At 35.5% G+C, this 18,690-nt stretch overlaps 1 protein-coding gene across 1 annotated transcript; it reads left to right on the forward strand.

The window, feature by feature from the left end:
- Positions 1 to 1,432: 1,432 nt before the first annotated feature.
- Positions 1,433 to 10,104, forward strand: LOC133333813 (Fanconi anemia group I protein homolog). Its single transcript, XM_061542104.1, has 14 exons — positions 1,433 to 1,543; positions 1,706 to 2,160; positions 4,839 to 5,074; positions 5,135 to 5,244; positions 5,314 to 5,764; positions 5,825 to 5,913; positions 6,050 to 6,162; positions 6,325 to 6,584; positions 6,644 to 6,975; positions 7,044 to 7,208; positions 7,270 to 7,430; positions 7,494 to 8,220; positions 8,630 to 9,030; positions 9,096 to 10,104. The coding sequence occupies exons 1-14, from the start codon at positions 1,433 to 1,435 to the stop codon at positions 10,102 to 10,104; spliced, it is 4,620 nt and encodes a 1,539-aa protein (XP_061398088.1).
- The last annotated feature ends 8,586 nt before the right edge of the window (positions 10,105 to 18,690 follow it).

An 18,690-nucleotide genomic window follows, 5' to 3' on the forward strand; every position in this document is an offset into this window, starting at 1 on the left:
TTTCCATCTTATTCGTGGCCTTACCCTTCTGCGTGAACCATCAGCTGGTTAGCTTTTGTATACCTTTTGGGCTGGGACATCTTCATCCATTCTCACAACATGACCTAGCCAACGTAGTCGCTGCTCAATACGTCTAACAATGCCGAAGTCCGAGAATAGCTGGTACAGCTCATGGTTCATTCGACGGCGATATTCACCGTCAACGCAGATCGGTCCATAGATCTTTCGGAGAATTTTTCTCTCTAACACTCCAAGAGCTGCCTTATCTGCTTGCGTAAGTGCCCATGCTTCAGATCCATATAATAGCACGGGTAGTATCAGCGTCTTGTAGTGTGTGAGTTTGGTCTGGCGGGAGGTGGTCTTCCTTTTGAGTTGCTCACTCAGACCATAGTAGCATCTATCCTTCTCCGAATTTCAAAACTAATGTCATTGGTTTTATTTATGGTGGTACTAAGGTATATAAAATATTTGACTACCTTGAAGCTGTAGTTCTCAAGTTCCACAGTTGGTCCGAGTCAGAACTCCCTCCAATATAGGAATTGATGATTCTGCCTTCTAGCATTCCATTATTCAATTGAGAGCAGAAATGTAGAGAGTGCGGAATGAATGGAATCCATTTTCTCAATGTAGAAGATGGAATTGTCCATATTCTTCTTGATGTGTTGAATTATCTTTATAATAAAACAGAGTTCTTGTAGGAAGCCGACCTTCGGAATTTAAGACTTTCTTTTACGGAAATCGAATAGTGCAATCTAAGTCTTACGTAACGTTACGTCTTCCATTAATTATTTAGCATGAAGAACATTTCAAACTGTAAACAAAAATAAAATTTTCAATAATGCAGTTCTGTTGTACGTTACGCTCATCTTTATCGGCCACTGTTGTATCCGTCTCCTTGCATTCCTAAATAACTACATTACGTCTTCCAGTAATTACAAATCAAATTTCAATCAGAGCTGTTCAAACTGAACAATAGAATATTGTCGATAATACAGTTCGTCTAGCTGTCTCTCTCCCACCTCATTCGTAAACTTTCGGTTATACCACTTTGAGTTAATCTTTATCGGCCATTTTGCCTTCTCCTCCCATTCGTTAGTAGGTGGAACGTTTTTCAATTATTCTTCTGTCGATAATGCAGTTAATCGATTATCAGCTGTCTCCCTCCCACCTCATTCGTAAACAACACGGTTTCCATTTAGTCTCTCTCCCACCTCATTCGTAAACTTTCGGTTATACCACTTTGAGTTCATCTTTATCGGCCATTTTGTCTTCTCCTTTCATTCGTTAGGAGGTGGAACGTTTTTCAATTTTTCTTCAGTCGTTGAGAAAGGCGCGAGAAAAGGATCTTCGTGTTGATTTGTTTTTAATTTGTTGTGAAATAGTTTGAAAAATAAAATATCTGTTTGTATTGTTAACCGAAGAATGAATTAAAATGTCATCAGGAAGCAGTAAATTGCCGCTGGAAACTCAAATTATACGCCTGGGAGAGAAACATAATATTTCGCAACTGCAGCTGTTGATCGAGCAGACTTCAGCAAAGCAAGTGAGTTTGATGGAATGGCTACCTCTCAGTAACCCATACATCCGGAAGAACGAATATATCTAAACGCTTCCTGTGTAACATTTATCTGAGAGGTTCCCGAAAAGTCAATTGCAATTCCATTGGATCCAATTTAAATCACTAATTCTTTATAAATCATTCCAGCTCACAACAATACTCTCCAGTAAATTGGGTAGAAATGATTGTACAACACTGTGGAACTATCTGCTACAAGGCTTCCATCCCAATAACCATGACTCGAAGGAGAAACGATTTGCATGTGTCAAATGTTTTCTCGATGGCCTGCTCCGGGTGGAGTTAAGCTATAAACAAATGTATGATTTAATTACCCGCCTATGTCAGGATTTAAATACATTTCCCAGTGATCAATTGATTGAAATTCTGGAACATTGTATAGACGGTCTACGTATGGGTGATCCGAAATGTGTTGGCTGGAAAGATCTACTGCCGGAAACATTAAATGTATTGGCGACAATGCCACATTTAAATGTAAACGGGGTCACAATGAGCGGCAGTGAATATCGTGATACAACTGTGAAGAACTTGTGCTCAATGAAATGGCCAAATGAAGTGATGACACCCATTGCCGATATGTTCAAGTAAGTTCAGATTACTTTAAAAGGTCCATGCTTCCCCAAATTATAGTTTCATCTATTGGGGATATCCTATCACGATCCGAAAGAAGGCTATACTTGAACCCTTGACATAATTCAATTTGAAGGCCTGGTTGTGGGTCTTTTTTAAATTGTTACTATATGTACTATATGAGGCACTATATAGAAGAATGTCTTAAAACTCTGAACAAAGCCGGAATCTAAATACCGAATTATCGGTAAGAATATTCCAAAAATTATGTTGTTGTAATCAGGACCTCAAACGCTTCTAAATTATATCCATGCAACAAAATTTCTGGTTCTGTAATAGCCTAGACAGACGACAGCCTTAATTTGCATTAACAGCCTTAATTCAATTAACTTGTACATTATCCTTATTTTTATGTGTTGTTAATGCACAAAATCAAACTGAATTTATACTGAATTAGGCAATTTCAATATGGCAATGCTGTCGAAAATTAATTGTTTCTTGTCAAATTTATTTATATTTATGAAAATAAAAATAAGAATTGAAGGCAAATTTTAACCAGTTTTTAAATTGGAAGCTGTTTTGCTAAGATCATAGTTGCTATTCCTCCTTTATGTCATGTATCTATTTCCTAAAGATGTAATCCCGAAAAATATCGAAACAAATGTAAAAAATTTCATACTACACACAGACAAACAATTGTTTTGAAGCAAAAAACTGTTTCGTAAATGCAGAAACTCTCGTCTGTCAGGGGTAAATATTAATTCAAATTATGAACTTTTTAATGCAAATTAAGGCTGTCGTCTGTCTATGGTATAAATTTCTTTCCCAAAAATATAAATTAATTATATAAAAAACCAGCAGGCCCGGCAAACGTTGTCTTGCATAGCAATATTGTTGATGTACAATCCACATAATTATAGCCCACTATTAAGTTAGCTTTTTCTACCCTCCACGATTTGAGATAGATACCCTCACGATATTTTGAAGATCTTGGCCACGGTTTTCAACAGAATTGCTATTAATTTAACATAGGGTGCACTTTTTAAGCAGAAAATCTCTTTACTTAAAAATATCAATATTGGCCCTCAATTTTCGGTATTTGACTTTGATTTTGATTTTATGTTTTGAATGATCATTGAGTAGAAAATGTTCCCAACAAAATTTGCCCAAGCTTCCGAAAAGCCTCCATATAATGACACTCAACATTATACGATCCTTTGGGGATTTGTGCACGTTTTGGTAGCATTAATCCTACTAAAAATATTGATACACTCTTCTATTTTGGGGGGTTTGGTCACGTGTTTAAATCAAATTGGCTGTAATTCTATAATTTAGATGATCAGTGAGTACAAAATCTCTTTGCAAATCTCGGTCCACGTTTCCGGGTAGCACCCATATAATGGTTTGCGAAAATTATCTATTTAGGTCCAAGTTTTGATATAGCAATACATACAGGTTTCGCCCCATTTTCGGTATTATAAAGATATTGACCGAATTGTGTATAATTAGGCTTAACGGATTCCTGTGAATAAAAAGAAATTATGCAGAAATTGCGCACTATAACTAAACGTTTTAAAAAGACGCCATGACTATTTTTCCCGTTCAATTTTCGGTATATTGAATTTCTTACCACCGTTTTCCAACCTGAGTGTTGTCAGTAGTTGGCATGTTCAATACGAATAATTAACATCGGACGGAGGTTTTGGTATAACCTTCAAATTAGATACCATGGCTTGGCTATTTTTTCTATTATGGCTGATTTTTGGTTCGTTGTTCTCTTTCCAGCTGAGCTTAATGATAAATTTTAGCAAATAAAATATCTTGTATATTAGTTTTCTTTGTGATACACATTTTTGGTATCGGATATATGCGAGGTGTTCTGTTTGTGAGTTCAAATATATTGGAAAACGAAAAACATGTTCCTATTATTATTAAGAATCTAGGGTTTGGATCTTAAAATCCGAATACCCTGAATGGACACGAACTCGATTCAGAATGTCATTTGTCCCAAAATCGTGAATTCTATGGAAAACGTGTACATGCAATGATCGCTTGTACATTCAATGATATACTTTGTTGTATTCTCACATAAAATATTTTCAATATAATGTCAATCCAATAATTTTTTTTTTTTTTTTTGAAAATTTTCAATAATTTGCAAACCTTAAAGAATGATACACTTCTCGCCCAAAATATCTCAAAATAACAACTATGCAATCAAGATAGCTCGATACTAAAGTCGTGGAAATGCAGATATGCTTCATAATATTTGTTTGCAAATTTTTCGCGGTTTTCGATATTTTCTCATCTTTTAAAGCTTCCCTGGACCTCCACGAACATTTCAAGACTAAGATAAGATAAATCCGTTCAGCCGTTCTCGAGTTTTAGCGACCAATGTTTGGTCGTCCCCGTTTTGGCGTTTTTATTATTATTGATTTAAAAAATTGTTTCTTGCCTGCTTGATTTATCAAAACCAATATTTTGCATTTTTTTACTGCTAAACCTTCCGGTAAACAATGCGAATACAACACAAAAGAAATTATTAAATTCCGATGAACCGTTCTCTAGTTTTTAGCAGACAAGGCATATCATTTCATTTTTATATATATAAGAGATTAATCATCACGGCCGGGCTCGAAACTACGATTGTCTCCTACCCTTTCAATTTTTTAATCAATTTCCATTTTTTTAGGGAACTTCACCTAACACCCAGTGAAACACTTGTGGTTTTGAACAAATTTTCTGGTTGTCTACAATCGATGTCTCCCGATGCTTTACCGGCATTAAGCTTTCAATTATTCTCTATGTGCTCCACAGCATCACAAATAATCATACCCATTTTGGCACTGGAGAAATATTTCCATCGTTTTTATTATAAGAAGCTATTTGATGACATGAGTAGCAATTCCACTGATTTTGATAGTATTGGTGAGTAACAAAATCCACCCAAATTTTGTATTTTTTTCCAAGTAATATAAATTATTTCAGATGCATTTTCCGATCGAGAATTGCGTGAAGCAGAAGAAACTATATTGCATCATTTGAATTATTGTACCCAATACAAGATCAGTGAAATACAAATGTCCATTGTCCTAAGGGTGAGCAGGAACACATTGAAAACATTTTCATTAATTACATATTAATTCAAAATCATATCCCCCTCTTAGAATTTTCTAGCGATGCCGGATGTTATTCTAACACCATTTGTCCTAAGTGCCATATTGTCCATGTCCTCGGCAAATCGTGAACCTGATTCACGTCTTTCCGCCTCTGTATTGTTACCGTTTTTACGTAGTGTAATTCGCAATAATCATGAAGAGAATGTTTTATCTGAATATTCAGTGTGGTGTCGTGATAGCCTACAACGTAAAAATGTTGATTTGGAACAAATCTTTACAGTACTTATCGACCAGAATAAGGATGGTAAAGATACCATTACACCGGGCTTGGTGAATTTAGCCTTTGTTTTACTAAAAGCTAAAAACAGTCCACAACTAAATCAATTGGCAATTAATTTTCTTACGAAGTTTATACGAAAACGTTTTGTGTTCGGGCAAGGTATAATCAAACGTTTGGCCGAATGGATGGTTGTTGAACAGGATCAAAATCAATATTCCGGTAAGAGTATACTTTGCATGTGTTAAAGGAATATTAACATTTTTTTTCATATTTTTGCAGAATGTTTGAATGTTTTAAGTGTTGCCGATACCTTTACCGTTTCGGAATGTACAAAAACCATAAACCATGTTCTGGATTACTTTTTATGGGTAAGCACAAATTGTTTATTTTATTTGTATAATACAATTTGCATTGTTCTTTTGGCCCTTTGGGCTAGATTCTCGTTTATGAAATAAATTGAAATTGAAATTAATACAATTTGCATTGTTCAACTTTCATTTACAGTTACCAGGAGATCAAGCCTTGCGCATGATGTCTTTCATTTTACCAGTTTTAAAAATATCTGCCCTAGTTAGAGATGCTTTCATAGAAGTTCTACGTAAAGCGATGAGTTCAAGGTATAATAAAAAGCATAACATTTAGAATAATATTTAAAACTCCATCATAATTATATAAGGCGGTCGTCCCTCTGAGGTTCAGAGGTGACCACTTTTTGCATTATCAATTGGAAAATAATCCCAAACCTTTAACTGAATTTTATATTTTAAACATTTTTTTAGTGAAATGAAAACTCGTCGCATGGCGGTTTATGGCTTTTGCATGATTTTAAAACAGCTCAACAATAGTAACTCACAACGTTCCCAGATGAATGTTTCCGGTATGTGTACACAGCATAGTATTTCGGGTTTCTCGCTAATGTCTCAGCTGGGCAATCGTAATAATCCACAAAGACATTTTGATATGCTCACATTGGAAATTATTGGAGTATTAAGAAATTGTTTTACCCAAACATTGGATATCAAATTATGTTTATATGAAAGTAATATACACAAAAATATGAAAATCAAACAATATAATTAACTATCTCACCAATTACAGACCTACAACGTGCTGTAGAATTAAACCCAAAGCTTGTTCCACATGTGCTACAATTTATCGATTGGCATTTTCGTTCATTTTTCAATGCACCCCTCGAAGAAGATGAAGATAATCAATTTGCGGTGAAATTTGAAAAGATTGTCTCATCGAAGGATTTACAGGAAAATGAAATTGAAATTCATGATAATTTGGGAAAACTGTTAATATTTGTTAGTCATTGTTTGGTAATATTTGAAAAATTCGAAACCGAATATGATACGCGAGAAATAAAACGTCTCATAAAGCTATCGCTGGAGAAGGTAATTGGAAAACACATTAAATTTGAAGATATGGTAAGTGGTATATAAATAAAAAAATATTCCTGAATATTATACTCAATATAAATTATTGTTGATTTCAGAATGGTTCTCTAACACATCTTAAAAATGAATTAATATTGCAACAATTAAATTTCATAGAAGGTTTAATGGCATACAGCCTACTCACATCCAAACAAAACAATGAAAATATTAAAAATCTCCTGCCATTATTTAAACAACATGAGCATTTGACTGAGGGTCTTAAGGTGACTTAAATATAAAGAAAATTTAAATAAAATTAGAAAAATAATTTTATATATTTTATAGACCCTATCCCATAAAAAAGGTCCCAAGAAAATTAAAACCGCCAATGATAATGAGATATCAAATGTAACCATTAACGGGGTAGCAGTCAAAAAAATCCAATCACAACCGGAAAATATATGGGATTTAAGTATTATTGAGAAATTGTTACGTTTGTTGCACGAGTAAGTTTTCAATATATTTTCAATAAATTTCAGTACCTAATACATCCCTATTTGTACTTTAAGAGATATTGTGCCATTTGCTGCAAGACAAAATACCACATCCTTGCGCTCTCATGTCGCCTTGGTACGTTATGTTTTAGAAGTGGCCGCTTCAAAAGTTGCCCAAATACGCTCCGAACCAGAATACAAACAATTGGCACACAGTAAACGTACGCTACGATATGTTACCGATATTACAAAAGTTGTCTATGAACGTTGTGTAAAACGTTTACCAGATTTATGGCGTAATTTTGATATGGAAACTGCCTCCCTGGCTATGGAATGTTTCCGTCAATGTTTACAAACAGCCAATGAAGTTTATAAATCGAAATTTGAATCGATTTTTGTTAAAGGATTCGATTTCCATACAATTAATAAGAGTAAAGATGTAATTTCCATACTCCAAGATGTAATGGATGAATTTATGAAAGAAGAACATTCCGAAGAAACAGATCCAAATGAATCGTTATTGAGCGATACAAATGGTCGTAAAATTCCCAATAATATATTCTTAAGTTTGGAAGTTTTATACGATAATATATCGTTTGGTAGTCGTTTGACTATTGAATCATATAATTGGTTACTGAAATTTTGCAAAACTTTTGAAATTAAAACCAAGGAGTTGGGAATTGTCCACAAGCTGTTGTTTAAACAGAGACAGAAAACGCATTCCGGAGCATTTTTTCAAGTTATACCCGAACATTTGGGAAAAATTTGGTCATATGTTAAGGATGATGAGGAACCTGAAGTGGTAAGTAAATTGATTTAAATTTGGGATTAAAGGAAAGTGGTGCAGAGCCGAGGTATTGTAGGAGGAGTAGAGGTCAGTGTCAGACAGAGATCTGCATGATATAGATCCATAGGTACAAGGGACTATTGGCAAGTAGAACAATACAATATGAATATTATCCCAGCTAAGCCTACTCACCTGCAACCAACTTGTAACCTTCCGGAATTGTGATACAAAGGAGTCAAACGAGACAATGGATAACAATGTCCTAGTTTGTATTTCAGTTGCATGATATCAGTTCCCGAAACTATCGGCTTCGTCTCCCTTACTTTATCCTAAATCTGCGCATATTTGCATTTATTACAACAAAACAAATTTATTAAAAAATAAAATAAATATTCTAAAGTAAAAAAACTTCTTTTCGTTACAGGATCCCGGAACACAAACAAATTTTCTCCTTAAATCAATTACCGATGTCACAGCTGAATCGTGTTTGCAGCATCTATACGATTTATTGCGGAAACAAATTGAAGATGTTGAATATTTCATTATTAAGGCTAATAATTTGGCCTACAAATGTCGTATTGTACCCGAAGATGATCGTGATTTTTGTTTGGCTTCTCTCAAATCTCTTGAGAGATCAATATCCATGCAATTGGTACATATATCAAATACTCTACGAAATTTAACAAATGTCTGCATACCATTGGGCAGTTCCATGGATGGTTTGATGAAACTTATAATGCAACATTATATATGCTTGAAAAATCTAACCAAACATTTTCTATCATGTTCATCGGGTGGTATGAAGGTGTCCATACAGGGAACAAAGTAGGTAACCTCCCATTCTCCAATATAATATTTAAGTAATATTTGAATTTGTTTCTATTTAACAGATTTGATTCCTTGCTTCGCGTGGTGGGCAAACCATTACCATCAAATATTTATGCCTTAATCACATACATTGAAAGCAATATTTTGGAAGATAAGGCGAAAAAGAAATCCAATCCGCAAGCCGACAAGGCCAAAGTACTAAGGGAAACTAAATTTATACCCAAAATTATTTTATGCATTGAGAATTTCAATAAACATGTTATACTATTGGCCAAGAAGACCAACGATCGTTTGGCCAATTATTTACATTTCGGTACCGTGAGAGATTTTCGTATAAAAACCTCCGATTTAAAAGCAGCCATTGATCGAACATTATCACATAGCAGTCAGATTGAGGTATCTGAAAGTGCTGAAGAAGATAATGAGGGTGAGGTTCCAGAATATGAAATTGAAGATAATAACGAAACAATACTCAAGGAATTAGAAGATGATGCTATTGCCTCACAAATAGAAGCAGAAAAAGAAAATATTTCGAGCAAAGACAATGAAGAAGACGAAGAGCAGTCTGACACATCATCAAGGCGTAGCAGAAGTTCAACACCATCTAACGTAAACGCTAAAGCGAAAAAATCTCAAAAGAAATCCGATACAAAAACACAAAAGAAATTTCAAGAAAAGGAAAAGTCAAAGCCACAAAAGAAAACTGAAGAAAAGGAAAAACCACAAAAGAAATCCGAAATCAAGGTAGTGGCGCAAAAGAAAGCTCCGACATCAAAGAAAACTAAAGCTTCACAAAAAGAAAAACCAAAACCTATGGAGATCGATGATGACGATGGAAATAATGGTGACGTGACAATTATAACACCGGATGATGCTGAAACACTTGAACATGAAAGTGATCGAGATTCTTGCACTCAATTAATGAAGAATTTGGCGAAGATTAATGCTAAATCAGCCAAAAAGCGTTCACTGCGTGATTCAGAACAACAAGAAGATCCTGATGTTTTATGTGCACCACCCCTTGAGCCGGTATCGAAAAAATCTAAACGTGGTCGAAAACCGGGAAAATGATGCAAATTTATCAATATTTCTTCCATGTATCCATTTGTTATTTTTAAATTGTCTTATTTATATTTTTTATTGTACGTTGTGAATTTTTAAACGATTAATCAAAAAAAAAAAAAAAAATAAATAAATAAAAAAAATAATATAATGGTTTTATTATTTGTGGCATTTATAAACTATTTCAAAATAAGAAAATGATATACATAGATCATTGATCGGTGGATTAATCGTCTGCTTGACAACGTGATGTCGTGAGAGCTTATCTACATACATGGATAGCATCGAATTTATAGTCTACTTTTATAAGGAAGTCCATATGAGTTGTTGATAGGTGTTCCTACACGTTGAGTCTTTGTTTATATGTAATAACAATAAATAACATACGGAATCCATGCAACTGGAAAACTGGTTCTCGGCGATGGGAGGAGTAGCGTTTCAAGTGTATTGCTGCAGGAGTGAAATCGGCATGTACGATTCACATTTGATGGCATCCTTGTCAGGCTTTAGTAGCAAGACCACCCTGCCCTTCTCTGTATTGCGATGCGAAAGCTAAATGCGTTGAGCGTACAATTTGGTACTCTGTATCGCTCACGCAAACGCATTCGCAAAATAAATCGAAAAATAGGGCAACCTGGCACCACAAAGTAAACAATAACGAAGAATGACAAAAGGAAACGCAAAAAATTAAAAAAAAAAACACAATATAATTATCTGATCGTCACCGAAAATTTTAGGCGTTATCATTGACCATAACTGGAACTTCATGGGACATTTTAAAGCGATCAGCGCTATATTTCCGCCCTCTAGTGTGGTAACCCGTTACCTATAATAAATAATATCTGAATACATAAGCACCTGTAAATGTTTAAAGATAGTAGAGCATATTATTAAAAATGCTATTTTGAAGTTTCTAGATGATCATAAATGCCTGAGTAGTTCTCAGTATGGTTTTCGGCTTGGTTGTAGTACAACGTTGCACTTATTATCCCTTACTGATGTTATTCGCGATGTTTTTGATGGTCTGATGTTGGTCTTGATTTGTCTAAGGCCTTTGATTCTATTGACCACGCGCAGCTTATTCGCAAGCTTAGAGTCAAATTTGGGTTTTCCGTTTTGGCCTGTAGACTAATTTTGTCGTTTGTTGTGCACAAGGGTGTCCAATCTGATATTGGTCTAATCCGGTGTGGAGTCCCGCAGGGTTCTGTGCTGGACCCATTATTTTTTAATATGTTCATTAATGACATCACGTATTCTGTTACTGCTAGTAGTTGTAGTCTCTTCTTGTATGCGGATGACATACATGTTTTCTTTAGGAGTGTTGATCTCGCCAGGTTGGAAAATCTGGATAACACAACGTTGCAATCTCTCTATGTGGATCTCCTCCAATGGTCTTGATATACATTGGAATAAGACTGAAGCTGTTTTGTTCAATTGTTGCTATGACCGTTCTATGCCTAATATTTGCGTTAGTTCCTTTACTATTAATATTGTTGATGAAATGAAGTGCTTGGGTGTAATTATTGATTCCAAACTTAGTTTTCCGACTCACATTGATCTTCTGTTGTCCCGTGTTCTGTTTGGAGGTAATTTCGGGCTCTAATTCTGGTAATTTGCATCGGCTTCAAAAGGTTTTTAACTCCATTGTTCGCTATGTATATGGTTTGGGTCGTAGTCATCATGTTTTCCAATTTGTTGTTAAAGTTCTTGGCCTATCCTTTGATAAGTATGTTGAATATCCTATCCTTTTGTGTTATTATAGAATTATGAGAAATGTTGATTTACCACTGTGTAGTAGGTTTGTGAGGTGTAGATCCTCTCGGAACCCTCAGTTGTTGTATCCGAGGTTCTCGTCTGTAATTTGTGAAAGATTATTTGTAGTTAGAGTCGTAAGATTGTGGAATCAGCTCCCTTTGAGCCTTCGTAAGTTTACATCTTCCACTTTTGCGTATAGGAGGGACTTGTTTGTGCATTTGTTTCGTGTTTGATGAAGTTGGCTTTGAAGAAATCGCTTATTACAGGTTGTATAGTGTTACTTTCTCTGAAACCAGGCCAATCAGCTTTCCCATGGTTCAGGAAAGTATTGCAAAGGTAATAAAGATTTTCAGATTCGGTGCCACTATGGTGAAGTCTGGCGAACTTTGCCAATCTCCTCTTATCCTCGTAATGCATCCTCTTTAACCGTGCAAAATTTCGAGCTATTAATTTACTCAGCCAGTGCTGTCTGCCTCTGGATATTACCTAGGACGAAATCTCATAACTCATGGTGGTCTGTACTGGAATAAGTATTCCGGGATATAATGCCGCTCAGAGTTTGTTTTGACATTGTCTGCATTGTCCAACCGAAGGAGGTGAAATTTGTCGTTCCTGGATCTTTGTTGCGAGAGATCCATCGACACCAACCTCCATCACCCCAACGAATTTCCCCCTGTTGACACCTAAAAGGAACATGATCATCTTGATCTATTTTGGCATTAGCGTAGAATGCGGGTTAGAGAAACATTATGGAATCAATGAGTTCCATTAATTATCAAGAAAGACCTGAAATTAATATTAATTAAATAAAAGAATCAATTCCCGCATTTACCCGTCTATTGTGAATGGCCAACTTCTCTGCATGTGAAGGGAGAATGAAGATAAAGGAGTTAATGGGGTCCGCCTAAACAAAGGTGGGAAGAAGTGGTTGGGTGGGTTGAGTGCCACACCACCAAGGTACTGTGCAATAGACCAATAGTAGAAAATATACCAAATAGGTAGTCAGATGTAAATGTCTTGCTGATATTACAGCCAGATCTTTACATATATAGAGTCTGTTTAGTTAGTTCTAGGTATATTAAGGCTAGTTTTAAATCAAGGGTCAAAGTGCAATCTGTAGTTGTATATGTATAACTATGAATGTTTGTATTAGACCTGTGCATGTTTTTAAGTTTTTAATATATATCTCAATCCGTGTCTTTGTAGGCAGAAAAAATTGTTTCCGTTACGGAATATAGATTGCCATAAGACAGTGTGTCAAACAGCCGAAACTATAAGACCTTCATTTAACTAAGTAGGTAAAGTGTATGCTATAGTTCTCAGTCTTGGATGAGATATACAATTTATCGATGTATTATTTGTTTGATTTAAAATTCTAGGGGATATATTAACTAGAAAATAATAATAATAATAGTGGCATTAATATTAATATAGGATATTTATACTTAAAACTATTTTCACAATTTATCTTATTAGTTAAATATTATTTTCCAAATCTAACGATAAGATCTGTAAAAATATTGTGTCTAGGGAACGAATACTCGGTCCAAAACAGCAAACAAAATAAATTGGCCACAAAATTTTGATAATACTCCGGATCAACATAAAATAATACCAAAAAAGAATGAGATGGCTGAATTAGGAACAGGCACAGTACAAAATACTGGACAAGTTATGGACTTATCTGCTACGATAATAAATCGGCTGGTTCAGGGAAACATGGTACCAAACGGTACCAGTTGATAGCGAAAGTAAAGTTGACAATTTTCTTACTTCGGGAACTAGTGCTGTTCAGAGTTTAACTTTGAATACAAATATACTTCCTCGAACAGTCAGTTTTGAAGATCGTCCTAAAAATACAAATATTCCTCAAACTGAATATCCAACAGCTTCCAATGCCATCAGAGATCAGGTGACATCCGGAGGTTCGTAATCCAGTGGATATTATGGTCCACCCTCTAATTCGAGAGAACAGCTGCGCATAATCGTCGAAGAGTTCATATTCCGCTTAGAACGTCTTCAGGAACAGTATGACATTCCTTGGGATGAAAAATGAAGGGATTTTCGATTACTTATTTCAGGACCAGTTTTTGAGTGGTTTTGCAATCACAAAAGAGGAGAAAATTCACTCAATGGATACGTCTAAAAGATGCTCTGTTGTCCCAATATCGTGACACTATATCACCGTTGGAATCCATGAGAGATCTGGTGGGAAGGAAGCAGATGAGTAATGAGCCCATTGACTCATATTTTCATACATTGTGCCAGCTCCGATCTGGTTTGCAGCATCCAATCACTGATGATGATATGATTAAAATTATAAAATAATGTGAGGGATAATATTAAAATGGTTATTTACCCCATGAGCATCGCCACCGTTGAACTACTGCGAGTCGAATGTAAAGATGCAGAAATGAATTTTCCAATAAAGCATCCAAGGCCAATGGCATCCCATGCACGACCTGATAGGCAAATTAATGAAGTCGCTTATTAGGACTATGAGTACGAAGAGTCGAATCCACCGATGGAGGTGGCGGACAATATTTCTGCATTACGGATGCAGCAACATAAAAAACCACCATATGCTGGAATTATCTGTAGCAGGACACTTGTTTGTCGATTGTCCATCCACGGAAAGAGCGTTATTTTGCTGTAGGTGTTGAAAACAAAACACCATAATTTCCAAATGTACCAGTTGCAAATGGAGTGACACGTCCGGCGGAGAACCCCACACAGTGAATCCAAAAAGTACCTGAAATGGAAAATAAGAAAGAAAATCGAAATCAGATTATGGACAGGAAATCATGGGCTAATCAAAGACATTATATTCCGGTAGAAAAACGAAAAGAACATTTTAACATCGTTTAACCTCGCCCCAGAAATCTTCGGATTAGAAGAAATAAATATAGAAAATGTCTTAGATGAATATAAATATACAAGGATGGAACATCGTTTGAAACCTCATGAACTGACTTCGGAACAAACAACCATACTGCAATAGAAAAGCATGTAATAAAGTTAGTTGAGGGTGCAGAACCATTTAAGGACAGGCATTATCCTATGTCCCCTGCGTTACAACAGATCACCTATGAGGAAATCGATAAAATGCTCGAATTGAAAGGGAGTGTCCGTTGTGTAACCGTACAATTTTGTAGTAGATGGAATATTAAGTGACACATATAATAGTAATGTATATCTCAAGTTTGCCTTCTGGCAAATTGAGTTGGACCAAGATAGCAAAAAATACAGTGCCTTCAAAGTGCTCGGACGACCTCTATAACAGTTCTGTGTGATGCCTCTTGGCCTATGCAACGCGGCACAAGGCTTGTGTCGTCTCATGGATAGGTCGTTTCGAGCAGACTGAAGAAAACGTGAAAGCCATCCTAAAGATAGTCACACTGAAGAATGTGCGGGAAGTTAGGAGTTTTTTAGGCACAGCGGGAAGGTATCGCCGCTTTATAAAGATTTTTGCCACGATATCTGCTTCATTAACTGATACTCTGAAGAAATCAAAAACGTTTACAATGACTCCAGAAGCTATAGAATCTTTCGAGACCCTGAAAATTTCATTAACTAAGGCACCTGTGTTACCTCACACAGATTTTCGCAAACCATTCTTTATATAGTGCGACGCTTCGGAGTACGGAATAGGGTGTGTTATTTCAATTGAATGACGAGGAGACAAACAGCTGAATTCCCGACCCAAAAATTACATTGTGGCAGAGAAGGAATGTATGGCGGCTGTTATGGCAGTGAGGAAATTTCGCACTTATGTGGAATTAATTGATTTTACTGTCATAACAGACTACACCAGCCTTCAATAGCTTATGAATTTAAATGATTTGAGTGGTCGTCTCGCCTGATGATCGTCACAATTGCAAGCATACCGCTTCAAAATAGTACACCGCGAAGGGAAGGATAACGTAGTGGCAGATACCCTTTCTCGTCTTCCCCGAATAGAAGAGATCAATGACGAGTATGATTTTGGTGTAGATAGTGAAGATTTATATTCCGAAGAATACCAGAAGACATCCAAGATCGAATACCTGATCTGAAAATAAAGGATATATTAATTTTTAAATGCATGAGACAAAAAATTGCGAGATACGAATGAAGACTGTGGTTCCCAGAACAATTAACACATATTCTTATTAAAATGGCTCATGATTCTCCAATATCCGCTCATGGCGGAGTGCATAAGACGTTGAATCGGCTAAAGCAACAATATTATTGGCCGAATATGACTTCGCAAGTTAGACAGTATATAGGAAATTGCATAGTATGCAAAGAAACAAAAATCGTTAATTATAAGACGCAACCAATCATAGGCGAGGAAGTAAAAACTAAAAGGCAATTCCAAAAAAAAAAAATTATATAGACTTTTTGGGGAAATACCCGAGCTCAAAAAGTAGAAATGAATTTATGTATGTATATATATATCTTCATGGAACATTTTTCAAAGTTTATATGCCTAAAATCAATGCGAGAAGCCACCGACAGCAATGTTGTCAAATTTCTAGTCGAAACGGGTTTCGAACTTTTGGAGTACCTGAAACAGTCCATAGTGACAACGGGACACAATTTAATTCGATACAGTTCAAAGACATGATAAAAATCTACAAAATTAACCATCTGCAAACTGCTCCGTATTCACCACAATAGAACGCCTCAGAACGGGTTAACCAATCCATTCTGGCGGCTCTTACAGCATACCTTGAGAGCGAGATTGGGATCTCTATTTGTCAGAAATTGATGTGCATTACAAACCTCGGTACATGTGGCGACAGGAATTTCACATTTCTTAGCCCTTTTTGGCTACCACATGTTCACTAAAAATGAAATCCTCATCTTGGACAGGAAGGATCGTTTTTTGCTCATAAGAGAAAACATATATATAGAATGAAAAACGTTATATTAAAAGAGCAAGATTGACAACATTTATACCAGGACAGGAAGTCTTTCAGAAGAATTTCAATGCGAAAATTGCTAGGAAATTCCGAAAATGTAGGATAGTCAAGTTGACTATCCTGTTGACACCTTAAAGGCACATGCTCATCTTGATCTATTTCGGCATTAGCGTAGAATGCGGGCTAGGGAAACATTATGGAATCAATGCGTTTCATTTATTATCAAGAATTACCTGAAGTTAATATTAATTAAATAAAATAATCAATTCAATTAAATATCTCAACACACTTACCCGTCTATTGTGAATTCTTCCAGAATCCTAGAATTCACCTACAATGTTCATCGTATAATTTTTGTTGCCTTGTGTAATTGTTTGTCTTTTGATAGTCATAAAAGAAGATTTATTGAAAACATGTTAGACCAATCATTGGTTTGGCAGTTGAGAACCTCCCTGAGTTCCGCAGAGCTGTCGGAAGGCCAAACTGATGGAGGGTAGAAACTACTTTTTCTTTTGTTTCAACTAACGACTAGATTATTCAAGAACTGAAGAAAAAATTTCATGATCCCAGATACATTTTTTTTGATGTTGTTTTAGGATCAACTTATACATGCATTCACCTCACCATGAACACATAGTCAGGAGGAGGGGTGGTTGTAATCAACAAAATGAAGAAAATATGATGAAGACAAACAACCATTTAATACATATTGAAATTCTAATGAAGTATGGACGAACTGTAAAAGATGTAGGCCGGCTAGATTCCATTCGGGTAGATTTTGCCTCAAAAATCAACGCAACGGTAAATTGCAATTGCCTCCAAATAAAAGTTTGGTCGTTTGCTGTGTTTTTGAGAGAGCAACGTTTAAATTTTATTGCCACAAAACCTAATTAGAAAAGTATCATCATCATTGCCGCCGCCGTCAAGAGTAACAACAACATCTACATCACAAATCTTTTGGTTTTTTGATGTAAGTTGTTCTTCAAAACATGTTTTTCTGTTTCTGAATATGTCTTGCTGATATTGCAGCCAGGTCTTTACATATATAGAGTCTGTTTAGTTCTAGGTATATTAAGGCTAGTTTTAAATCAAGGGTCAAAGTGCAATCTGTAGTTGTATATGTATAACTATGAATGTTTGTATTCGACCTGTGCATGTTTTTAAGTTTTTAATATATATCTCAATCCGTGTCTTTGTAGGCAGAAAAAAATATATCCGTTACGGAATATAGATTGCCATAAGACAGTGTGTCAAACAACCGAAACTATAAGACCTTCATTTAACTAAGTAGGTAAAGTGTATGCTATAGATCTCAGTCTTGGATGAGATATACAATTTATCGATGTATTATTTGTTTGATTTAAAATTCTAGGGGATATATTAACTAGAAAATAATAATAATAGTGACATTAATATTAATATAGGATATTTATACTTAAAACTATTTTCACAATTTAACTTATTAGTTAAATATTATTTTCCAAATCGAACGATAAGATCTGTAAAAATATTGTGTCTAGGGAACGAATACTCGGTCCAAAACAGCAAACAAAATAAATTGGCCACAAAATTTTGATAATACTCCGGATCAACATAAAATCATACCAAAAAAGAATGAGATGGCTGAATTAGGAACATGCACAGTACAAAATACCGGACAATTTATGGACTTATCTGCTACGATAATAAATCGGCTGGTTCAGGGAAACATGGTACCAAACGGTACCAGTTGATAGCGAAAGTAAAGTTGACAATTTTCTTACTTCGGGAACTAGTGCTGTTCAAAGTTTAACTTTGAATACAAATATACTTCCTCGAACAGTCAGTTTTGAAGATCGTCCTAAAAATACAAATATTCCTCAAACTGAATATCCAACAGCTTCCAATGCCATCAGAGATCAGGTGACATCCGGAGGTTCGTAATCCAGTGGAT

This window comes from Musca vetustissima, unplaced genomic scaffold (genome assembly GCF_032173495.1).
Source record: "Musca vetustissima isolate MV318-11 ecotype Yass unplaced genomic scaffold, APGP_CSIRO_Mvet_v1 utg2745, whole genome shotgun sequence".
In the NCBI taxonomy this organism is placed as follows: domain Eukaryota; kingdom Metazoa; phylum Arthropoda; class Insecta; order Diptera; family Muscidae; genus Musca; species Musca vetustissima.